The 20890-nt window shown below is 37.7% G+C and overlaps 1 protein-coding gene across 15 annotated transcripts in view; it reads right to left on the minus strand.

Annotated features, from left to right (window-relative positions):
- Positions 1–20890, minus strand: part of ZNF385B (zinc finger protein 385B) — a 155908-nt gene that overhangs the window by 44802 nt on the left and 90216 nt on the right. For 13 of the 15 annotated variants that reach the window (XM_021552492.3, XM_077785103.1, XM_031505402.2 and 10 more), the window contains one exon: positions 9212–9342. The exons of 1 other annotated variant lie outside the window; for it this stretch is intronic. In XM_021552492.3, coding sequence (XP_021408167.1) covers positions 9212–9342 — 131 coding nt within the window. Of the gene's footprint in view, positions 1–8304; positions 8437–9211; positions 9343–20890 lie in introns of those variants that run through there. One more of the 15 variants, XM_031505403.2, reaches the window with a different exon arrangement.

Below are 20890 nucleotides of genomic sequence, written 5' to 3' on the forward strand. Positions count from 1 at the left end.
AAAGATAAATAAACTCTCAACTCTTCATACCTCTCTCTTCTTTCCATGTAATGTGGTATAAATAAGCACAGAGGTCAAAAGGTAACTGAGAAAACACTGTTAAACTATTTTTTACTATTATTTTTTTCAGTGCTGTGAATATTTCCCCCGCCCTTCCTTCCCTTCACACTTGTATATTTTTTGCATGTTAAAAACAATTTCTGGGTTAGAAAATCATAATCAGGAGAGTCTTAGTCTTAAATTTTCAGAATTCTCTGAAAATTAAATACCACTGCTGTTTTCTGATTTAGAAATATTTGTGTAAAAAATCATGAAAATGTAATATTTGATTCCTATAGAAGTGCTTGACCCAAAAAAAAAATTGACGAGCCACCACAAAAAAAAAAAAAAAAAAAAAAAAAAATCTAAATCTGGTTTCTTTTCTTATAAAGCTTATTCTTAGCAAGGATATAAATACATTAAAGGATTGAGTTTGTTTTGAGAACACCAAAAATGGATTTAAACTTTGTGGTAAAAATTGTCAAATTTTCTGCTCCAGACAAGACGAGAGATTTTTATGGCTGAAATAAAGAAATAAAAAGCTGCTGACAATATTTTCGGATAAAAGAGAATTCCCCATGAAAGAAATGGAGAATAAGTAAAAAAAGCAAGTGGCTCAGTGCTGTTTGCTATATGAAACTGAACTAGCTCTATGCATTGGGCAGCTTCTTCTTTAATCCATCCAGATTACTACTCTACCATTGTGTAATAATTTATATCTGTAAAGTGAATTGCTGGGACCATGACAGACCAAACCTGAGAAAAAGAGCAAAGTCTAAATTCAATGGTTAAGCTCAGGGAATAAGACAGTTTTCTTTCCCTCTGTGGCTATGCTGGCTCATAAGTTTAACTGTACATGAGAAATTTCATCTGAGTCTTATATCACTCATTTATAAACTGGGGATAAAAGTATTTGCAACCCCATAAAAAAAAGCTGAAGGGTCTAAATAACATGTTAAAATAATCTGATAGGTGTTATATAACTGCTATTATTATAGCTGCTGTTTTTCAGAGCACTCAGCTGTGTTCAGCTAAACAAAAAAAAAAAACATTACTTGCCTTCAGATCCAGCAAAAAATAAAAACATACTGTAGTTTGAGAGTTGCTGAAAAGCAAACCAATAACATACTCTGAGAGCAAAACTACTCTTGTTACAATGTCTATTACCAACTGGCAGTAAAACAATATAAATAGGTAAATAACACTAAAAAGTACCTTCCAGCAAAATCCTGCCAAAAGATTCAAGCCTAAGAGCTTGTACTCAGAAAAGGAGCTTAGCTAGTGCATGGGGCAAACAAGATTCCTGATTTTTGCTTTCATCTTTGAGATAGTTCTTAGCTGTAACCTTTTTCTACTTAAAAGTCTGCTCTAGGTTTTGATGAGTTTTCCTGCTCCCAGGCTGCTCCAGAACACCAAAACACAGAGATGAATGGTATTATTGCATTAGGTACAATTGAAGTTCCACTACAGTTCTGAACTATGCTGAGAAGTTAGGGACAAATTCAAAGCTTTAGATTAATTCAATGAACAGGAGAGAATAAAGACATGAGAAATCTAGTCTTCTGAAATTAATTAATATCATTACTTTTCACACACTAAAAAAAAAAAAAAACAAATAAGAGGATAGAATTTATGTGTATATAGACACTTGAATATGAATGTAAAAAATGGCTAAATATAAGCGAGAAGCAAATCAGAAGCAAGAATTGCCTATATATTTTCACAGCTGTCTTCTGCTTTTCACCATATACAAGAAATAAGGCCTTTTTCACTTAAAAATTAATAATGATATTTTTGGTTTAGGTTTATTTCTCTTGATTTTGTTTTGGGTTTTTATCAACAACATACACAACATAAACAAACTTCAAAATGCTTTTGATTAAAAAAGCACTGTATTTAGATATGAATCTTTAAAGGATTCCTCTAAGTCTGCTCTGAAACTTAATATAGTATCAAAGTCTGTTGGTTTGGGTTTTTTCTTTGTTTGGTGGTGACTTTTTTTCTTTAAATTTAAGTAAATGAGAAACAAAGCCAGGTAGAAACCTGCCTTGTCTAACATAGACAGGCAAGAAATGAGATGCTCTTTCCCTAGTGGTAACCTGGGGAAGCAGCTGAAGTTCATGGTGAAAATGGACAGACAGAAAAGGGAAGACTGGTCTGAAAGGCACAGCTACTCAAATCAGCCTTGCTCTGTTACTTGAAATGAGCTGCTCAGCACTCCAAACGTGGGTGGTGTTGGTTTCCAGGCATGCAAAGGAAAGCCAAGTTTCACAGTGTGGCTTTAAACTGCCATACAATACCTTCAGATTGTCATGCAATTGACTGCATTGAGATTAAAAGACTATGAGTACACCCACAGTCTGAAGGAATGAGTATGACAAGAATTAAATTTTGGCTACATTTTTATAATATATTAACTAATAATTATTGCAGCAATTCTCAGTTTCACCCAGAACAATGTGACAAAAGTCTAAGGCAGGGCAGGAAAGCTCACCATGGACAGCCAGGATACAGCAAAAGCAGCCACTTCATCAGACCTATGGAAAATTACTTTTCTCTAAAGCTAGTCCAGAATTTTGCCTAGATTTTGTAGAGCTTGTAGGTTTGTAATTAGGAACTAGCAAAATCTTTGTAAACAGAGTGGTAAAAGACATGTTACTTTTCCTAAACCACAATTCTGTGACTGTTTGTTTTGAAGGGAGATGTTTTAATCACAGTCTATTGGCAAAACATCCTTCAGTTACCTAATGCCTAAAATATCTATGACTGACAACCCTCTCCCTTTAAAAAGCTTTCTTGCATCAGGAACATACTACTAACTTGAGAAGAAAGCAATCCAATGCAGATAAAGGCTTCTGAGCTTTCCTGTGTTGACTAGTAAAATAAATAAATATTGCTGAAATGTAACAAATAGTAACTCCAAGCTTTCTCTTAAGAAAGACAAAACACATAGCCAAGGACCAGATTTTATGAAGGACTCAGCAAATTGTAGGATTTGTACACAGAAACTGTACTTTTTTTTTTTTTAATTAGGATGACCTAATTACTTTTACATGCAATAATGGATGCAATGCAGCAATTTAGAAACCACTTTTCAACATCCACATGGTGGATGCCAGACTCCTGCAAAGGGGTAAGGAAAGGCTGCACCTGGTAACTTCTGTTCCTCACCAGTGCATGTCAGTGCACTTTCTCCTTGGAGACAGGGTCCCCTATCTGGCTACTGATCTGGAAACTGAGAAGGAAGCTCATCCATCCAATTCCTCTTCAAAAAAATACAAAAGCAATAGAAAAATCTATAAGATATTTAATGTTTGAAGAGATTATCCCTTAAAGCCTGACTGTATTCTTTTAATAAAAACATTTCCCCCCCTTGTAATTATATGTATGATATACTAGAAGAAGGGACAGAAAAGTGCTTATTTAGGCTCACCAATTTTACAGAGCTGCTCTTTGAGAGATTCCTGACAGGAACTCGGGAACCTGCATCTTTCTGTTAAAATACCAGAAACTGAAAAATCTGTCAAATTCAACTAACAATCCCCTGTTTTTGGCAGCTTTTTTTCTCATACCTAACTCAGTGTATCTTACTACGTGTTTTCTTCAAGCTCAGAGGTTTTTGAAAGTTTCAGGAAAAGACTCAGGTATTTTTTTGGGAAAAATATACCACCTTCAATAAACATTTTATAAGGCTTCCACAGGCTGAGAAGAATTTTTCCAAAAACTCCTACCACAGCTGAAAGAGTTCTCTGCTGCTTTGCCTCAAAGCCATAGAAAGACAAAGAGGGATTCCTGGTTTGGTAAAAAATGCCTAAAGATACAAAGAAAAGGGACTACAAAAAACTGAGAAAATGATGACATGGAGAGTAAAGGGTCTCTGTAGCCAGGTACTTGGACAAGTGATAGCAAAGACTAGCCACAGAGGTCTGTGCTGACAGAATCTGGGCTTGATTGTGTGGTCCCTGAACTTGTGCTTTCCTCACCTGTATCTCAGAAAATACCTATTACTTTTTTATTCCCTTAATAAATGGCAATAGGATGACTCCTCATGTTGTGAATTGGATGATACTGGCTATGACTTGAAACACACGAACTTTTATATCGGTACAACTAAAAGTGAAGTAGGAATATCTTTTAAGTTTTCAAAAGAGGAATAGAAGGTAAACCTGAAGTCCTTGTGTTCCTGCATTTTTATAAAGAGTATAAGAGATCTGTAAGAAAAACATTACTATTTCTTAATTAAAGAAATCCCAGCCACCAAAAATCCTCAAGAAAATATCCAGCTACCCTGCAAAAACACCACTCCTAAATCAATTGCTTAAATTTCCTTTCTGTGCGGTTAATAAATAAAAGTATGAATCTTTGAAAATTTTACCTCCTCTCTGGAGTCAGATGGAGAGGAACAGAAAAGGTCACTTCCCTCCAGCACTCCAGAACAGGGAAAATGGGAATTCAGAGCCCAGGGATAGGGTACTTGGATAAAAAGGATGGTAGATAATGGGTTGGCAAAATCCAATTGGCTGCATTTGTAATCTGTTCCTGCCATATACAATCCTGGGCTGCAAAGCGTACCTTGGCACTGCAGCAGGGTGTTAAGTGGCTGAATTCAGGCCCTGCTAAGGAAAGAGAAAGCTCCCAAGCCAGAGAGTCCTGCCAAAAAGGCAGAAGAGGCACTTGGCACAGAGGGCTGAGTGAAGCTGGTGGTACGGGTGCCCTGTGCTCTTATCTGCTGAACTCAGCTTCTGCCTTGGTGATTACTGGGCCTTTCAAATGAGAAAGAGATGGGCAGCAAATAAAAATGTGAGTAATAATTGAAAATGTAGAAGAGGAAAGAGAAATTAGTTCCTCCCCATAGCTGTCTTGGGGATAGGCCAGGGATACTTAGTCCAGGCAGGGCTAATGCTGGAGAAGAGTCAGAAATATCCGACTGAGTTACTAGTCAGCTCCTCTTCCCTTCCTGTAGCACATTCCAGCTGGCTTACCTTCCCTGGCAGATGTAAAATATCTCTGGTCCACTTTGCAAGGGGACTGAGAGAACTCTAATATAAAGAATCAGCATAAAGCTACTTGAAGAAAAATAAAACACTGAAGCAATAACTAGGCCACATTAACCCATGTGTCCTCTAAAACATGAAGGGTATGAACTAGCATTTAGAAACCAATCATGAGCTAGTTAGATGCAAAATGTTTCACTAATGTGAAAGCTACAAGAGATGCTCTAATCTTTGATTACCCCTGAGGCCATAACAAACTCAGAAAGAAGCATATGAATTGCTGATTATTTTCTATGATGATAGAATCTGAGAAGCTGCTGATAATGTTTTTGTGCAGATTGACAGGTCCCTGGCTGTACTACTACAACTAAATGTGAGTCATGTAGTACCGCTCTCATTTCAGGACGAGGCAGAATATGCTGGAGTTTTGAGACTTCTCTTTTTGGGGAGTACACAATCTTTATATTGGGAGATGGAGGCAGTGCTCGTGAAGTGATCATGATCTCATGAGATAAATCCTGGCTTTCAGCCACTTTAGCACATGTACCAAGATGTGATCACAAAGTATCCTTTCATCATTCAGTACGCAAGATGGATGACAGGAGGTGAAGAATCAGGGAGGTTTAGAGAAAGAATGGGACAGAAGGTAAAGCTGTGTGGTGGAAGCCAGCAAGTGTAAAATTCAAGATTATGTTATAATAAACACACAACAGGGATCACAGTAAACTTAGCTTTGATTTCCACTGACTATATACTTGACTTACATATTTTTGAATGTAATCAATATAGAAGTTGTTAACTTGTTAAGGCTTCTTTATAGTCATTTTAGTATGCTGAAAAAAAACCTCTGCTTTAACAATACCTTGTGGTCCATATCCATGTCAAACTGGAAGTACAAGTTTGGGAAGTTCCTATAATGATGGTTCCAAATTTTTTATAAACAGGAACATTTTAAGTAATAATAGCTGATAATATGATTCAAGCTCTGCATTTCAGACAGAGGGGTATTGAGCAAGACCATTTTGGAACCTGATGCCAGGACAAACATGATGTCACCTTTGGATCCACTGCTGCATTGCTGACAGAGGGCTTGTCCTTCCATGCAGAAACTCAGGCTCAGACTCTGACAGTCTGATCATGCCTCTACTGTTCTGACAAAACTACTTGCAGCTGACATGAAAAGACCAGGGAAGACAGCACCTATTCTGCAATACCTCTTCATTTGGAATCCTTCATCCTGCCCTTACAAGATCCCCTTCTGGCTGATCTGTTAAAACAGAAAAGTTTTATTCCCCTTACTGAGGAATAAAGATATGTATCCAGTGAGTTAGTGCAATCATTCCCCAAATAATTTTTCCTATATAATAAGTCCTAATGAACAAAGACAAATTTAATTGCGGCATGAATTGGCAATTACTGTACATACATCCACAGCATAATAAGAGCTATTAATGATATAAGAGAAGCAAATTGGAGACAGCTTAAACTAAATCACACAATTCCATCAAGAAAATAAGATATGACTGAGGTAGGTATTGCTTTTACAAAATCAGGGCCTGCTCACTGCTTCAGTTGAAAGTACTCCTTGTGGAGAGAAGATAGGGATCAAAACAGTTCCACAAAAAAATGGGAACACTAATGTTTTATCTGGAGAATCACTGATGTTTTCAGAACTGAAAACTGTCAAAGTTAACTAAATAAGAAAGGGTTTACCCTAGATTTTAAATATGTTTCCATAAATAAGAGAAGTTCTTTGGGGAAAAAACTGTAGGGGGTGTTCCTTGAAGATGTTTGTAGTTAATACATTTTACCTTGTTTTTCTGCCTTGGTAGTTACTGTATTAACACCCATGCAAAACTTTCTTTTTTTAAGGCCACTGATGTTAAGTTAGAAACCACTCCTAGCAAGGTTTAGAAAAATGTTTTTGTCTCTGACAGCCATTGAAAATGCAGGGGGATCCAAAGAAGTTTTGGCTCGGACAGTTTCTTTCTGCCTCCTTCAGTGAACACATGCAGGCAGAACCAGCACCCCAGAAAGGTCCTCCCAGTCTTTTGGAAGGCAAAGAGATGAAGGGAAGCACACTGGACGTTTCCCTGTCTGCAGTCCTTGACAAGTCCTCCAATGAATGAAGTACACAGATTTCCTGATTGATCCATAAAGCAAATGATGGCTTTCTTGGCTCTTCTAATAGTCACTTCCTGCACAATATAAAAAATTGTGGTTCTTTGGATGATACATATGGATCAACTGAATTTTGCTTCTATAACTCAAAATCATCTTCTGGAAAAATTGTTTTAAACACTTTTACATACTATTGCCACCACTTTGGAATGAATAAGGACAAAAAAAAAATGCTACATATACAAAACTTAGAAATCTACCTTTGCAAAGGTTGTGCTAAGTTAGAAATAAAGGAAGTGCATGACAGCTGGCATTCATTGTGCCTGTCAGTAGATAATCATGAATGATTTAGTTTTGCAATGAGCTTTGGAGTCCATTGTGAAAGACTCTTAAGGAAAATCAATACCTGAAAGATAAATGGCAAAGTCTGCAAATTAGAAATAGAGAAGTACTGAACCACTGTTTCTTAAAATAAAGAGTTTAAATATGCAATGTCTGTATAGCAGCATAATTTTATATAATTATCAAGAATTCCAAGGGAGGAAGTAGACACCAAGTTGACAATGTTTGCTAATTACCCCAGGTCAAATTTTTAATCAAACCTACAGAAGTTTGGAGAGGAATGACAGTTGTGAATGATAAACATGCCAAGAATTAGGCAAATGAAAGGCAACCCAGATAAATATAAGCTAGGCAAAACCAGTGTAAATATACAAATTAATCTGTATCTAGAGGCTATTGCAACTCTGATATTCAGTAATACCACCAGAAAGCAAATAAGGGTTGGTTGACTCTGAAACTACATCTGTAAAGAAAAGTTTCTCTGAGTCATAAAGAACAGTTATGTGAAAAAACTCACCGAGAAAACCTGTGCAACTAGAAAGGAAACAAATCAGTAGCAAACAAAATTCCTGAGAGTATTAGGAAGAGGATGGAAAATTAATATGAATTGCACCATGCCTAGATATGGTAATAGCACACTGCTTCCTTAATATGGTATTGAGTATTGAACCTGCTCTTTTAATGTACCTGTTTTTTCCTAGTCTTTTATATCTTTGTGCAAATGCACATCCCCACATCACCCTGATAAATGCACATTTTTCACACACATGTTCTGCAATGAATTAGTAACATTTGCTGCTGCTCATACCTTGGGCTGCTGACACGTGAGAGAAGCTGGTTCACATGTCACCCCACAGCCGCCCCACATCCCCACGGGCTGTAGCACCAGGCCTGTCAGCAAGGTGGATTTGCTTGGCATGAGGAAAAATAATGCCGTTGCTGCTCTAATTTCAGACAGACAGTTAGTTTGAGAAAGGAGACACTTGGCAGTAGTTCAGCTGGTGACTGTGTGGTGGTGATGACACTACTTCCCTTTCTGCACCCCCCCCCGCATCAGGTGCCAAGAGCAGCGTGCAGCAGTTCAGGTGACGGTCACCTACAGACACACTGTACCTGCACTGGGCAGGAATGACTCACAACAGTTTCCTTCCTTTTTTTGTTTCAAAAAACCCCAAGATGCTTTACCATTAAGTAAAAATAACAGTTTCACATTTTCCACATTGACAGTGTGCAGTTTTACACTCTAATTTTGAAATTATACAGAATTAACAATATCCTCCAGTTGCTTTCCTGGTTGTATTAGACTTAGTTTGATTCACAACAATGTAGGATTTAGGTCTTACCTGACACACCTGTCTGTCCTTGAACTTTTATTTTTTCCTTTTTTACAGCATATAGAAATACATATATCCAGACAAATGCTGCAAATCATTCTATTGTTTCTCAAATGTTTAGCACAGCATAGGGTTTTTTTTAATGTGCAAACACTACCTCAAGAGACCAAGTTAAAAATCAATCAGCCTCATTCACAGTGAAAGGCTTGGAGTGATGTCCAGCCTTCTATACAAAGGGAAAAGCAACCACCATGGCACAGAATAAAAGGGCTCCTAGAACTGTGTAAGCAATGCAATGTTTTAAGGCAGTTTCAGTACTGGATATTAGAACCAGATTGGAAAGTATACACTGAAACTAAATGTGGAAACACCTTTACTTACTGTGTTAAAATTTGGGAAGAATCCAACAGCAGAGCTGCTGTCCACAGGGAAGGACATAAAGGGTTTGATATCCAGGGAAGGCTGCATCATCAAGGTAGGTGTGCGCACAAGGGTGGGAAGTGTAGTAGTGCCTGCCAAGAGCAAACAAAACCAGGAATTCATGGTATTCTCCTTTCTGCAACACACACAGTATAGCTGACACAACTGCCAAGAAAAAATTACACAGAGGATGATGAAAAGGCTCTGTAGGAGTTAATATCATTAAAACAAACCTATTTAAACACAGTACAGATGAGGCAGAGCACTTCCCTATGGCCATGGATACTCAGATGTTGAAGAGAAGACATATGGTATATAAATCACACTGGCAGGTAGAATAAATCCTTTCTACAGCTGCAAAATTCTTCTTGTGCCAAAAAGGCCAGGATGGGTGCCCATGAAAGTCAGATGCTTGTGCAATTCATGGTTGCCTACTAGATCAGCCAGCACAGACAATACATGTATCCTGAAATCCAGAGATTTGTTTCCAAATAGTGATCTGTGTGTTATTTTTTCCCTCTTCTAAGTGTGAGGTGCTACACAAACACCATTTCATTGAACATGTAAAAATTTCCCTTTTTTATGGTGCAAGGCAAATACTAGGAAACAGCCAACAATTTAAAAAAAATCAGCTAGCATACAGATTAACACAATTCTTTACATGCAATGCTAAATATTTGCTAAATTGGAGCTCTCCAAACAAAAGTTTTCTAGAAATCCATTTGCTGATTTTTTTCCTCTATACACTTAAGAATCATTGCCCAGCAAGGTCCCAAAGGAATGAGCAGGCACAGACGTCCAAATATTTATTTTTAACTAGCTATCTAACCTATTCACTCAAGAAGGGTGCCTAGCACACCGCTCTCAGCTATGCTTGTGGGAGTATTTTTTTCCCTGAAATGATACAAAATAAATTTCAAATAAAATTTCCCTCATTGAAATACAAAGTGGAAAAAAAAAAAAACAAAAAACAACCAAAACCACAAACAAAAAGAAGCCCTCAGTGTCTCCTTCCTGGGTTGAATAAATAATTCAACACCGACAGGAGCAGGCAGTGGAAAACAAGTGTCCCACACCTCTAAAGGAAGGTGAGTCACTCTGTTTCTCCTACCTCTGTCACAATTTCTCCATAATTACCTCCTCCTCCCACTCATCAGTGGCCAGCAGCTGGGAGCATAACAGGCCTTAGGAGCTTCCCTTGTCTCAAGCACAGCTTACACAATACCTGAGCTTTTTCTCACAGAAGACATCTGAGCTTTTCTAACCCAGCCAGGAAGGGGATGGGCAGGAGGGAAGGGGAGGGGAACTGAGAGGCTGCTAGAAGGATGGGGTTAGAAAAGTAAACAAGCAATTTTCCTTCTCCCATAAAATGAAATCATTTGTATTCACTTGCAAAATGCCAGGCAATCCGTATGGGCTGCATGAGCACCAGTCTTCCATTAAGGGATCTGCCTTTCTGCCTACTAAGGACGCACAAAACTGAAGGCAAAGGAGAGATTTTCCTCCTTTTCACTGTCCTCTCTCCACAGTCACAATTTTAAGCCCATCTCATGGTATCCAAGAGGAAAGCTAAGTTCAGAAGCAGATGGGGCTGCATGGATTTTTTGGATGAACAAACTCTTACAGCTAGCCCTGAGCTCCAATTTTGTTGATGCTGGAGAGACAGTAATTTTGATCTCAGCTGCAGCATAGTAAACACTGTATTATGGTCTAGCACACGAATAGCAGGCTGTAATCTATTCTCCATTTCTTCTATAGGAAAAGCATCATGATTGCACAAAGATGGGTCAGTGACAGCCATGCAAAATCATACCATCCCAACAGAGCTGCACAACTTGAAAGAAAAAATATGCTTGAGAAACTTTCCAAGACTATTTTCTCCCTTCTTCTATCCCAATACTTTCATAAATGTCAAGTTTTTTCCTGCATAAGCCCATGAGACTAATTGACAGTTGTGCCTAATTAACTGTACGTCAAAGCTTATTCAAGTGGAGTCACAAACGTCAAAAAGCTAAAGGCTAACATGCCTATAGTTTCTTAGTCATATCCATAATGGAAAAGATGAATCAATAGGAAAGCAGTGTGTCAGAGAATTTATCCAAAGAAAGTATCTTCAACTGCAAAAAATTATGATTATTTCTACTAGCTGGTTCTGAAACAGTAGATTTACATAATTTGGATTTCAGAGTTGCATTCAAACAGGAACTATGTTGTATTCAATTACCTAAAGGGCCATCATCAATCTAACTTCTGCAAGTTTCTCTTTGAAGTTCATAAGCAATTAAAGATCTGAAGTTAAAGAAGACCTATCCTCCTTTTACATAAATGTACTTCAATGAAGCTATGGTTACATATTCTAACTCAATTTTACAGAAAAAAAATAGAATAGACTTAGATTGTGACTGACATTTGAAATCAAAGTTACTTTTCTGACATGGTCCTTATTCAATGTATAGAAAACACGTGGCATAAAATCTTTAAGGCATCTTGCTGCAAAAAATGCAACCTTCTTTGTACTCCTTGGTTGAGCACAGGATCTTTCATGTGAAAAATACATCTGAAATTTCTCTCTAGTTTTGCAGTCCATGTTTTTTCTGCTGCCAGAGTAATTTATAATCAGGAGACTAGAATACATTTGGAGCCCACACAGAAAACATACACCTACCAGACTTATTAGTGCAGGCATTAATCATAAAAAATGTGTTCGTTTTGTTTGCCAATTTACTACTTCAACAATTGCCAATCAAATATTGGGAACCCTGTTGGACTGAAGTCTGGCTTTCAGACCCACCTCTGAAAGCCTCTGAAGGAATTATCAGGTCAAGGTGACCTAAATCACAATTAGAAGCACTTAATGAAAAAAACATCAAACCAAATGCAACAGGGCAGTTTTACCCTGGCATTGCTCCCAATGGTCAAATAGATTCTCACCACTACTCCACCAAATCTTTATCCAGGCCTGAACTAAGCAGGAATATTGGCACAAAAAAGTTGTCACCGACAAGCTTCATTATCTTTGTGAATTTAACAGGTGCTTATAATTTTATTAGCATTTTAATGATAAAGACAACTTATCATGTCAAGCACAGATTGTTTTAAACTACCTGTAAATCCTTACAAGAAAGATCAGTTATATTTATTCCAAAGGCATTTGCTTATTTCAGCTTCATACTTGTTAAGCAGTATTTTGTACCTTCAGTTTTGACTCCCACAGCAGGAGTTATCTAAGTGCTGGGAATGCAAGCTGTGGACAGACTTTGCAAAAGGTACTGATTCTCACTGGTCCCTTTTACCCTTGCTGAAGAGGAGAAAAAGAGGTTTTCAGCTTACACAAAATTTCTAATTTTGTTAAAAGTTTTTCTTCTTCCTACACATATTTGTCTGAACAAACAAGTCCTTGTGTAAGAGGTGCTGCTCCTCCTTAGCCACGTACACATGGCTTTGCATACACTGCAATGCACTGGGACACTGATGTTTCTACAGAAGTTAGGAAAGGTGGTAATCTTTACTCAAAATTAATCAGCCTCTAACAAATAAGGTGCAATGGATTAAGCAGTGCAAGTGATATTTTGGGGAGCAATTAGAACATCTTTTATCTGTCACTTCTGTAGCAAGATGTGTCCCCAGGACCAATGAAGCAAGCTTTAGCCTGTTGCCAACAAAGGGACAGATGACACAGGGGCTTGAAGAATCTCTACTAACACCCCGCTGGAAAAGAAAAAAACAGAATCCCAGACTAACAAGACTGCAGTTTTGACAGAGGGAATCACAGTTAACTCTGGCCATGGTAAAAAGTCACTGGTGCTCTTCAAGTAAAAGCAGTGCCAAGATCAGTCAAATCTAAGAGCACAACTTCGCCCTCTGTACCTCTTTGTGACACTATTACTTCTGTGATCTTCTCACCAAATGCTTTTTTTTGTCACTGAAAACCACAAAAAAAAAAAAAAATGCAATGCCTGCTATTAATTCCTCAGATTTGGGTCATTATTAGACTGTTATACAAAAAAAGCCCAATTCCATCTTAAATCATACTCATATAAACCACATTTGTGAATTATTTCAGCTTACTTAAATGAATCATGTTTCAGACTTGAAAGCATTCTCTTCCAATAGCTTCATTAAAGGCAACTATAGAGAAATCTGAAGCCATACTCAAGTTTCTCCTGTTTTCTTGTTACCTAAAGATGTTACTACAGTTTTTAAATCCTACCATCAAAGGAAGCAATCCTCACTCAGAGCAAGACAGTGGAGGAGTAAGCACTCTCAGGACTGAATAGAAACATTTGAATGACTAATTTCTATGCATTGGACAATCTACATCCACCTCAGATTGCACATGGTTGCATTTGTTTTAATTTGTGCCACTGAGAGTATTTGGGAAAATTCCAAAGGGACATGGAGATATTCACACACACCACTACTTATGGGCATTACACTGGCAGTTTTCAGTTATGGACACTGTGCTGCTGTTTTCATCCCTCACCATGTTCAGCTGTGAGGAACCTTCACTTTCTACAGTAGTGTTGAGCAGTCTTATCTGGCCCCAGAACAGCAGCAATGTAAGTGGTATGATGGATCAATTCTGGGCTTTCTCCTCCCTTCTTTGTAGAATTGTGTTTTTGAGACTGTGCTAGAGCCAACAGTACCCCTCTGAGGGTGGATGACAAATTGCTCCTGAATTAAGGACTGCAGCCAGGGTGTGCACAGCCACCCTGTCTCTAGACCTCACACTGTCCTCTCCAGTTACAGCACTTTCCTTCTGAGCTCCAGAAGGTGGAAGCAACCCCTTGGAAGGATTCTGAGACAATTCTGCATGTGTTCACCCAGGAGCTTTTTCTGGGATCCTATAGTGTCAGTGGAAGTTTTCAGAACATTTTCAGAAATACTTACTTTCTTCATGTGGCTAAGAAATCCAGTTCTATAAACACATTACAGCCAGAGGTAGTACCTAGGGATTTCATATGGAATAAAAAAATCTCCAGCTGTATTGCCTATGACTCACATAAAAAGCCCCAAAAACTCGGACCACTTCTAGAACAGCCCAACTTACACAAGACTTTTCTACACTTGCTTATATACAACTATTTGGAAGGATATGCAGAAAAAAATATGTTTATTACGATCCCTTTACCTAACTTCAAGATGAAAGATTCAGAGTTTTCTTCCTTTTTGTCTGATACCCCCATTGCATCATACTTCAGTTCTGCTTCCCCCACAGATTTTTCCCCCTATCTGACAGGTAAAAATCAATCACTTGCAAGTCACTACATTTTGTTGTTTGGGCATTTATAAGACACTAGCCCTTGAGATTTTTTACAATGCTTAAAAAATCAGTAATTTTTCCATTCTAGTATTATCAGTTTAGAGGATTTAGAAACTTTCTAATTTAGTTTGTTTACTTACAGCTATAAAAGGGTATTAGAGGATGTCATCTGCTTCTGTTTATGCCTAAAATAAACTCATAAAAACAAGTTAAGTGCAAGTAAAATAATCCTGAGTTTCTGAACAGCAGGTGTTGATATAAAAACGCTTAAGAAAAAATCTGTTCTAGAAGTAGCCCATTAATAATACTCCTGAAGGTGAATATTAACATATGTACTCCCCTTACACACACACAAAAAGTTAGTAAATACAGAATTAATTGTTTTCACATTTCACTCAGCAGACCAAACATGTCTTCCTTACAATATGGTATTACGAGAAATGAGACCTATAACACCCATATGGATTCCTGTCTGTCAAAAGAAGTCGTGAGAGATAAGACCATTACTTAAACATATTTTTCCAAACTAATGTGATGTTAAGAGATAACTCGCTACCCTGGCAACTTACTTTTACAAGTAACTTGAAGCAGAAGCCCAGAATATGTGTGACATGGCACAGCCCCTAGCTGACAAAAGGAAAAATGCTAACAAGTTTTCTACCCCCCTGGGCAGCACACCAACTAAAACACTCATGAATGAGGATGCAGCTCCTTTGGGAATTGACATGATTAGCATCAGAGCTACTGATACACATATTTTAAAACCTGGAGAGTGCACTGTATTCATATCACCTAAATATTATTCAGATATCAATGGAATAGTCCTTGGATTATTTATGTATTTAAGAACCAAACTATATACACCTATCTGTGCCTGGCAAATAAAACCAGATAAATCCTCAAAAAATGTGGTTTTGTTTTCTCAGGAGCCACAAGGAAAGGCAGCAAGAAATGGTGTAGAAATCATGGCTACTCAACTAAAGAACGACCCCTGCATGGAACACTCATAAGGCAAGTGTTAAGAAAGCATTGGTCCAGGTCCAGCTTTCCATAGCAACATATGGATAAAAAATGATATGCCAAATATTCTGTACTCCATTTGGAGTTTATTTTTTCAGTAGATGTTTCAGGAAACCCAGAGGCTTTTGGTGCAACTTCACTGCAACATATAAATTATCTAAATATTGTACATTGTAAGCTCTGTACAATACATGCTGAAAAATTACTTACCTAAAACATGTCAGATTATAAAAATAATTTTCTCCCTAAAAATTAAAACATTATTTCCAGTATGTTTGAGCATGAAGTTAGTATTTCCATTATTATCCACATAGAAATGGTCTATGAAGGTATAGTATCAGAATTCCATATTCTCCTTTTGTATAAAATGGGATACCTGGAAATGGGCTATTTATATGCTTCAAAAGCATGTAGGCTTCCACCAACTAGGTCAACACCAAAAATAAATTGAAATCTGGTGCTGCTGGAATGAATGCCTTTTAGTCAATCCAAAAAGTCAACCATCACTTACCTAATACTGATAATTATATATAACTCATCCAGAAAAGTTGTATATCTATAGTTATATATTGCATGTAATTTCACATAAGAATCCTAAAAATAGAAAAAACTTTACAAATAAGCATATCTTCATTGGATCAGATCCTTCCTCATTGAAATATTAGTTGGTTATATGAAAGTACTTTAACTTTGATTAATTGTTAATATTCCTTTACCTAGCTAATTATTTTCCATCTCCAAAGCCTTATGATAGAAGGATGGACACAAAAAACAATATTATAGATCATAAGTATTATGCACATACTTTATAGGAAGATAATGAAAAAACTGATATTGAAAATTTCTCTTATGATAATAAGAGTATGGAAAATAACTGTGTTAATACTTACTGCCTTAATCTCTGTATATCAAAATCACATATATAGACAAATAATGATATCTACTGGGGAGAAGGGAGAAGACTGAGACAAAACAATAAGAAACTGGAATTTCAGTATTTTAGAGACAAATATGTTAGAAAATTAATTAAAAAAAAATCTTACTCTTCTTGCAGTTGAAAAAATCTTATTTTTCTTGCAGCCTTTCTAATAGTTTTCAATAACAACTGGAATCCCCATAGGTTTTTTATTGAAGATACCAGAACAGATGGAGTGGGAAGTGAAGTCCAATAATTAGAAGTGGAACTGATTATCTTGCATTTCCCCTAAATAACCACATTGCAATTTCCAGATCATAACATCAGGAAGAGCCCTGTACTTGCAGGATGGGTGACTCATGCTCCTGTCCCCTCCCTCATGCAGCTGTCCCTCCATGTCCTTCTGTGTCCCAGGACACACACACCTGCACAGAGAGCAGCAGAGTTCACAGCAGTTGTGCTCCACTGTTCATTTCACACATTTTTTCTCAGTATTTACATTCCAAGCCAAGCGAATGCCACAAGCACTATACTGCTATCAAAGCATGTTTGTTAGCACTGGCTCCTTGTCAAGTCTAAGCAATTAAATAAATTACAAAACATCCTTTTCTATATTTAGAAGAAACATGCTGGCTGGAATGCAATTGCAGTTTGGTATTATCTGTAGATACTATGGGAATATTTGCCATTAGTTTCTTAAAAGAGTTAATTTTCTAGACTTCTAAAGCAACCCAGACTGTTTGACTGAAAAATAGAGTGCCATGTCAAGGCATAACATGATCAAGCTCGGTAAGCTGGGTTTTTTTCTAATAAAACAGTAACAACTATTAATAAATGCAATGTTCTGACCTACATTAAGGTCAGATGAGGTTTTGCAGTCTATCCCTATTTCTTTTTCTCAGAATCCTCTGGATGGGTCAAACTTCCCTCTCTTGTCTCCACAGACTGAGTGAGCAGCATTAGCCCCCTCCTCTGTTCTTATCTGCTTCTAGGAAACATTGCTTTGGACTTGTTTTCACTTTGAAGTTTTCCAAACATAAAAGAAAGAACAGCTGCATCTTTTCCAGCTCTCTGTTCTCCTGCCATCTGCACTAATGGAGAGCTCTCTGAAATCCTTAGGATCCTTTTACTTTATTTATTTAAACCAGCCCCCACCCTTGCCTTTTGTACTGTCCCAACCCAAATGCAGTGAAAGAAGGTGTTTGGTTTGCTGCAGTCACCCCTAATTGAAAACACATCAGGTAACACCTACTGAAGCCACATTCTTCCCAGAGCATGGTGCAACTTCTATAACAGTCTCCATTTTTTACCCCAGTGCATGTTCTTCAGTGCTGGGCATCAAGCCTGTAATTGTCCCAGGATTAAACACTGCACTCCTTTCCTTTCTGGTTCAGGAAACACAAGTTTTCTTACAAACTGAAGCTTCCTTGATAAAGAAGAAGAGCAAAATATTGAAATATATATTACCTCGAAAGTTTCATAATTTGGAGGAAATCACTTAATTGCAGTTAGTTTTTTAGAGTCTATTATCCCTTCAACTCTCATATAACCTGATTTTTCTCAAAATCCAACTCCAATTCTGGCACCACTGAGGTGCCATTTAACCCTCAGTGAGCCTCAGCACAGGCTTTCTTTCAGGAGATACTGAGCTGCTACCCACAAAAACCAAACGAGTCTGTCACCAGGAATGCTGCTGAGGGAATCCTTTGTTGCTTGTTGCTTTGTTTGCAGCTGGTTTCTTGCTCCTTATTCCCCTTCAATATGCCAACCCCTCAGCTCAGTAGTGCTGTGCACAAAGGTAAAAGGGATCTAGACACATGGATCCTCACAGATGTGTCCGATGCCTTAACCACATTAGACAACTTCCAGCGCTCCTGAACATCATCATAGCTCAGAGAATTTCATGCCTCATTTGCTTTTCCTGCATAACACACAATCTCCTATACTAGTTACCCAAGTTGCTTTTTGTTTTCTAAGTTTTTCTGTTGACAGTGCCCTGTTCACAGTAAAGATTGCTGCAAAAACTAATTTAGGTTATTCAAAGAGGTCTCCTGAAAATATTGGCAATGGAAATCCAGGTCTCCACCAAATGAAATCTATTTTCCTTCCAATATTAATTTTCAAATTTGCAGAAATTTCAAAAGTAGTTTGCGTATTCACTCCATCCCTTTTCTATCCAAACCACCACAACACCAGACACAATCTTCCCCTCACTTGCCATCATTTCCATACTAGGCACATGCTTTTAAAATAACCACTATCTTTCTGTTTAGAAATAAAAACAATGATGCAGGGAAGGAAAGCAGATTTTAAAACATTCATTATATTGTCCATGTAGTGTACACATGTTTCACATTGAATTTAATTGCTCTGCCACAGCATAGGCCATGCAGCACATGAGAACCTATCCAAGAGATCAAACGTGCAGTTTTTTTTCTAGCTGTTGCCCTTAACTAAAGCAACAAGAACATCTTCATAGGATTTTCTGGAGGATTTCAGTGTCCTGCTAATCAGATGACACACTACATCTACTTCTTTTCAGACCCCACACTCTTAAATGTCTTCAGCAAGGGACAAGACAGAGCTCAAGCTTCACAGGTTACCAGTGCATCCTGTAGCACCACACCTGGAAACAGAGTGCAGAGACCTCACTCCACAGATGAGAGCAGAGTCAGGCTTAGCACTTCCCTACCTAACAATACAAAGAAAGGCACTTGAACCTGCCTGTGGAAAGAGCACAAGAGTTGCATTATTTTTCTAGCTGTCTAAATTTCTGTAGGTCATTCACCAAAGGAAGGCAAGTGCCACAGATTTACCAGTGCCTTACAATATTCAGAAGCTTTATATGTTTTTGCTGTGACCACACAATTGTGAATGATTTTAGCAAACCAAAAGGCATAATAAAATACACATAGTCCTGTAAAGGCTTCCCACTATTAATCAGTGCCATGGTGCTTACTTAAGTCATTAAGGGTATAACCCACCACCTCTGCAGCACTTCAACATATACATATACAAACAAACAGCTCAATACTCAGAGGTAAATAATTTCATTTCAACATGGTGCTTTTATGACTTCAGGTGCTGTGAAATAGTGAGCAACTTTCAAGCCTGAACAAACCTGGGCTGTTGTAATTGTGTGTTTAGCTTTGACGATCTGTGAGATCAGTGTGTCTGAAATGAGCCCCCTGATTCTCGGGGCTGTCCTGTGCAGGAGCTGGAGCTGGACTTTGATGATCCCTGTGGGTCCCTTCCTACTCAGAATAATCTGTGATTAATTGAGTTTTTTGCAACTTGACCCTCGAAGGAGGGCAGCTTGCTATTCAACATTAAAATATAACCTAAAAGACTGATAAACTGAATTTCACTGGCTTTTTCCCTGATATTCTTCTTAGAATTAAACTTAAAAGGATTACTAGCTAGCTGTCTGCTACTGAGCTGCATTTAAAATAACTTCTGGGGGAAGAAAGAAACAAAAAAATGAAAAGAAATGGTCTCTGAATTTTTTGAAGAGTTCATAAAAGGGGACCTCAGAGCACAGGGTTACAGACAGCATGGGGTCATGGCATTCAGAAGATCAAAGTCCAAAAATTCTGTCTTTCCTGAATTAAGGTGCACTGCTTTACTTAGTCTCAAAGTCAGCATTGATGAATAAGTGAGAACTAGAAAATCTATAAAACTAATATATGTGCTATCTACCCTCTATTTATAATGGGAGAAGGAAGACAATAGATTTCAAATTAACAGATCTGCTAGCCCAGACTGCTGCATTTGTGATTAATTAAACACCAGTATCTGACTAAAAACCTTATTTTGTCTTGGGTGCAGCAGTGCTCCAGCCCTGCCAAGGCTGGAACATAAAGACTTCTGATAGTGTTATGTTTTCAAAGAATGCATGACATGACCTTGACAACTCTACCCTCAGTTTACCTTCAGAAAGAGAGAAGAAGAAAAAAAAAAAAAAAACAACAACAAAGAAAAGAAGCAGGTAACAGAATGTTTCTGTCAAATTAAATTGAGATTGGACCAAACAAGAACTTTTTCACCTAAACATTTGAACTGACTTAACTGTGCTCCAACTGATACAAGCCTTCCAAAAAAAGGCTTCTTTTTTCTTCTAGTTTCCCAGAGACAAATCAGTATCACTTTAATATGATTTATTTCATAAACTAAATGTAACGAATTAAACACTATGCTGAAAATAAAGATAAACAAAGAGAAGTTGAAAGTATTTTTTGAAAATGTGCTGTCCAGCCTGCATCTGCTTTTCATGATGACATCAGCAGTGAGGCTGCCCAGCCTCACTGCTCCTCTTCTCCTAACACTGCCCTTGAGCCAGCACAGGGGATCAGACCAGTTGTAAACAAACACAAACCAAAAAAAGAGAAACTTGTCTTCGAGCAGACCAGTGAGCTGGTCAAGCTGAGGTCATGGTTGAGAG

The sequence above is a fragment of the Lonchura striata genome, chromosome 8 (assembly GCF_046129695.1).
Source record: "Lonchura striata isolate bLonStr1 chromosome 8, bLonStr1.mat, whole genome shotgun sequence".
Lineage (NCBI taxonomy): Eukaryota > Metazoa > Chordata > Aves > Passeriformes > Estrildidae > Lonchura > Lonchura striata.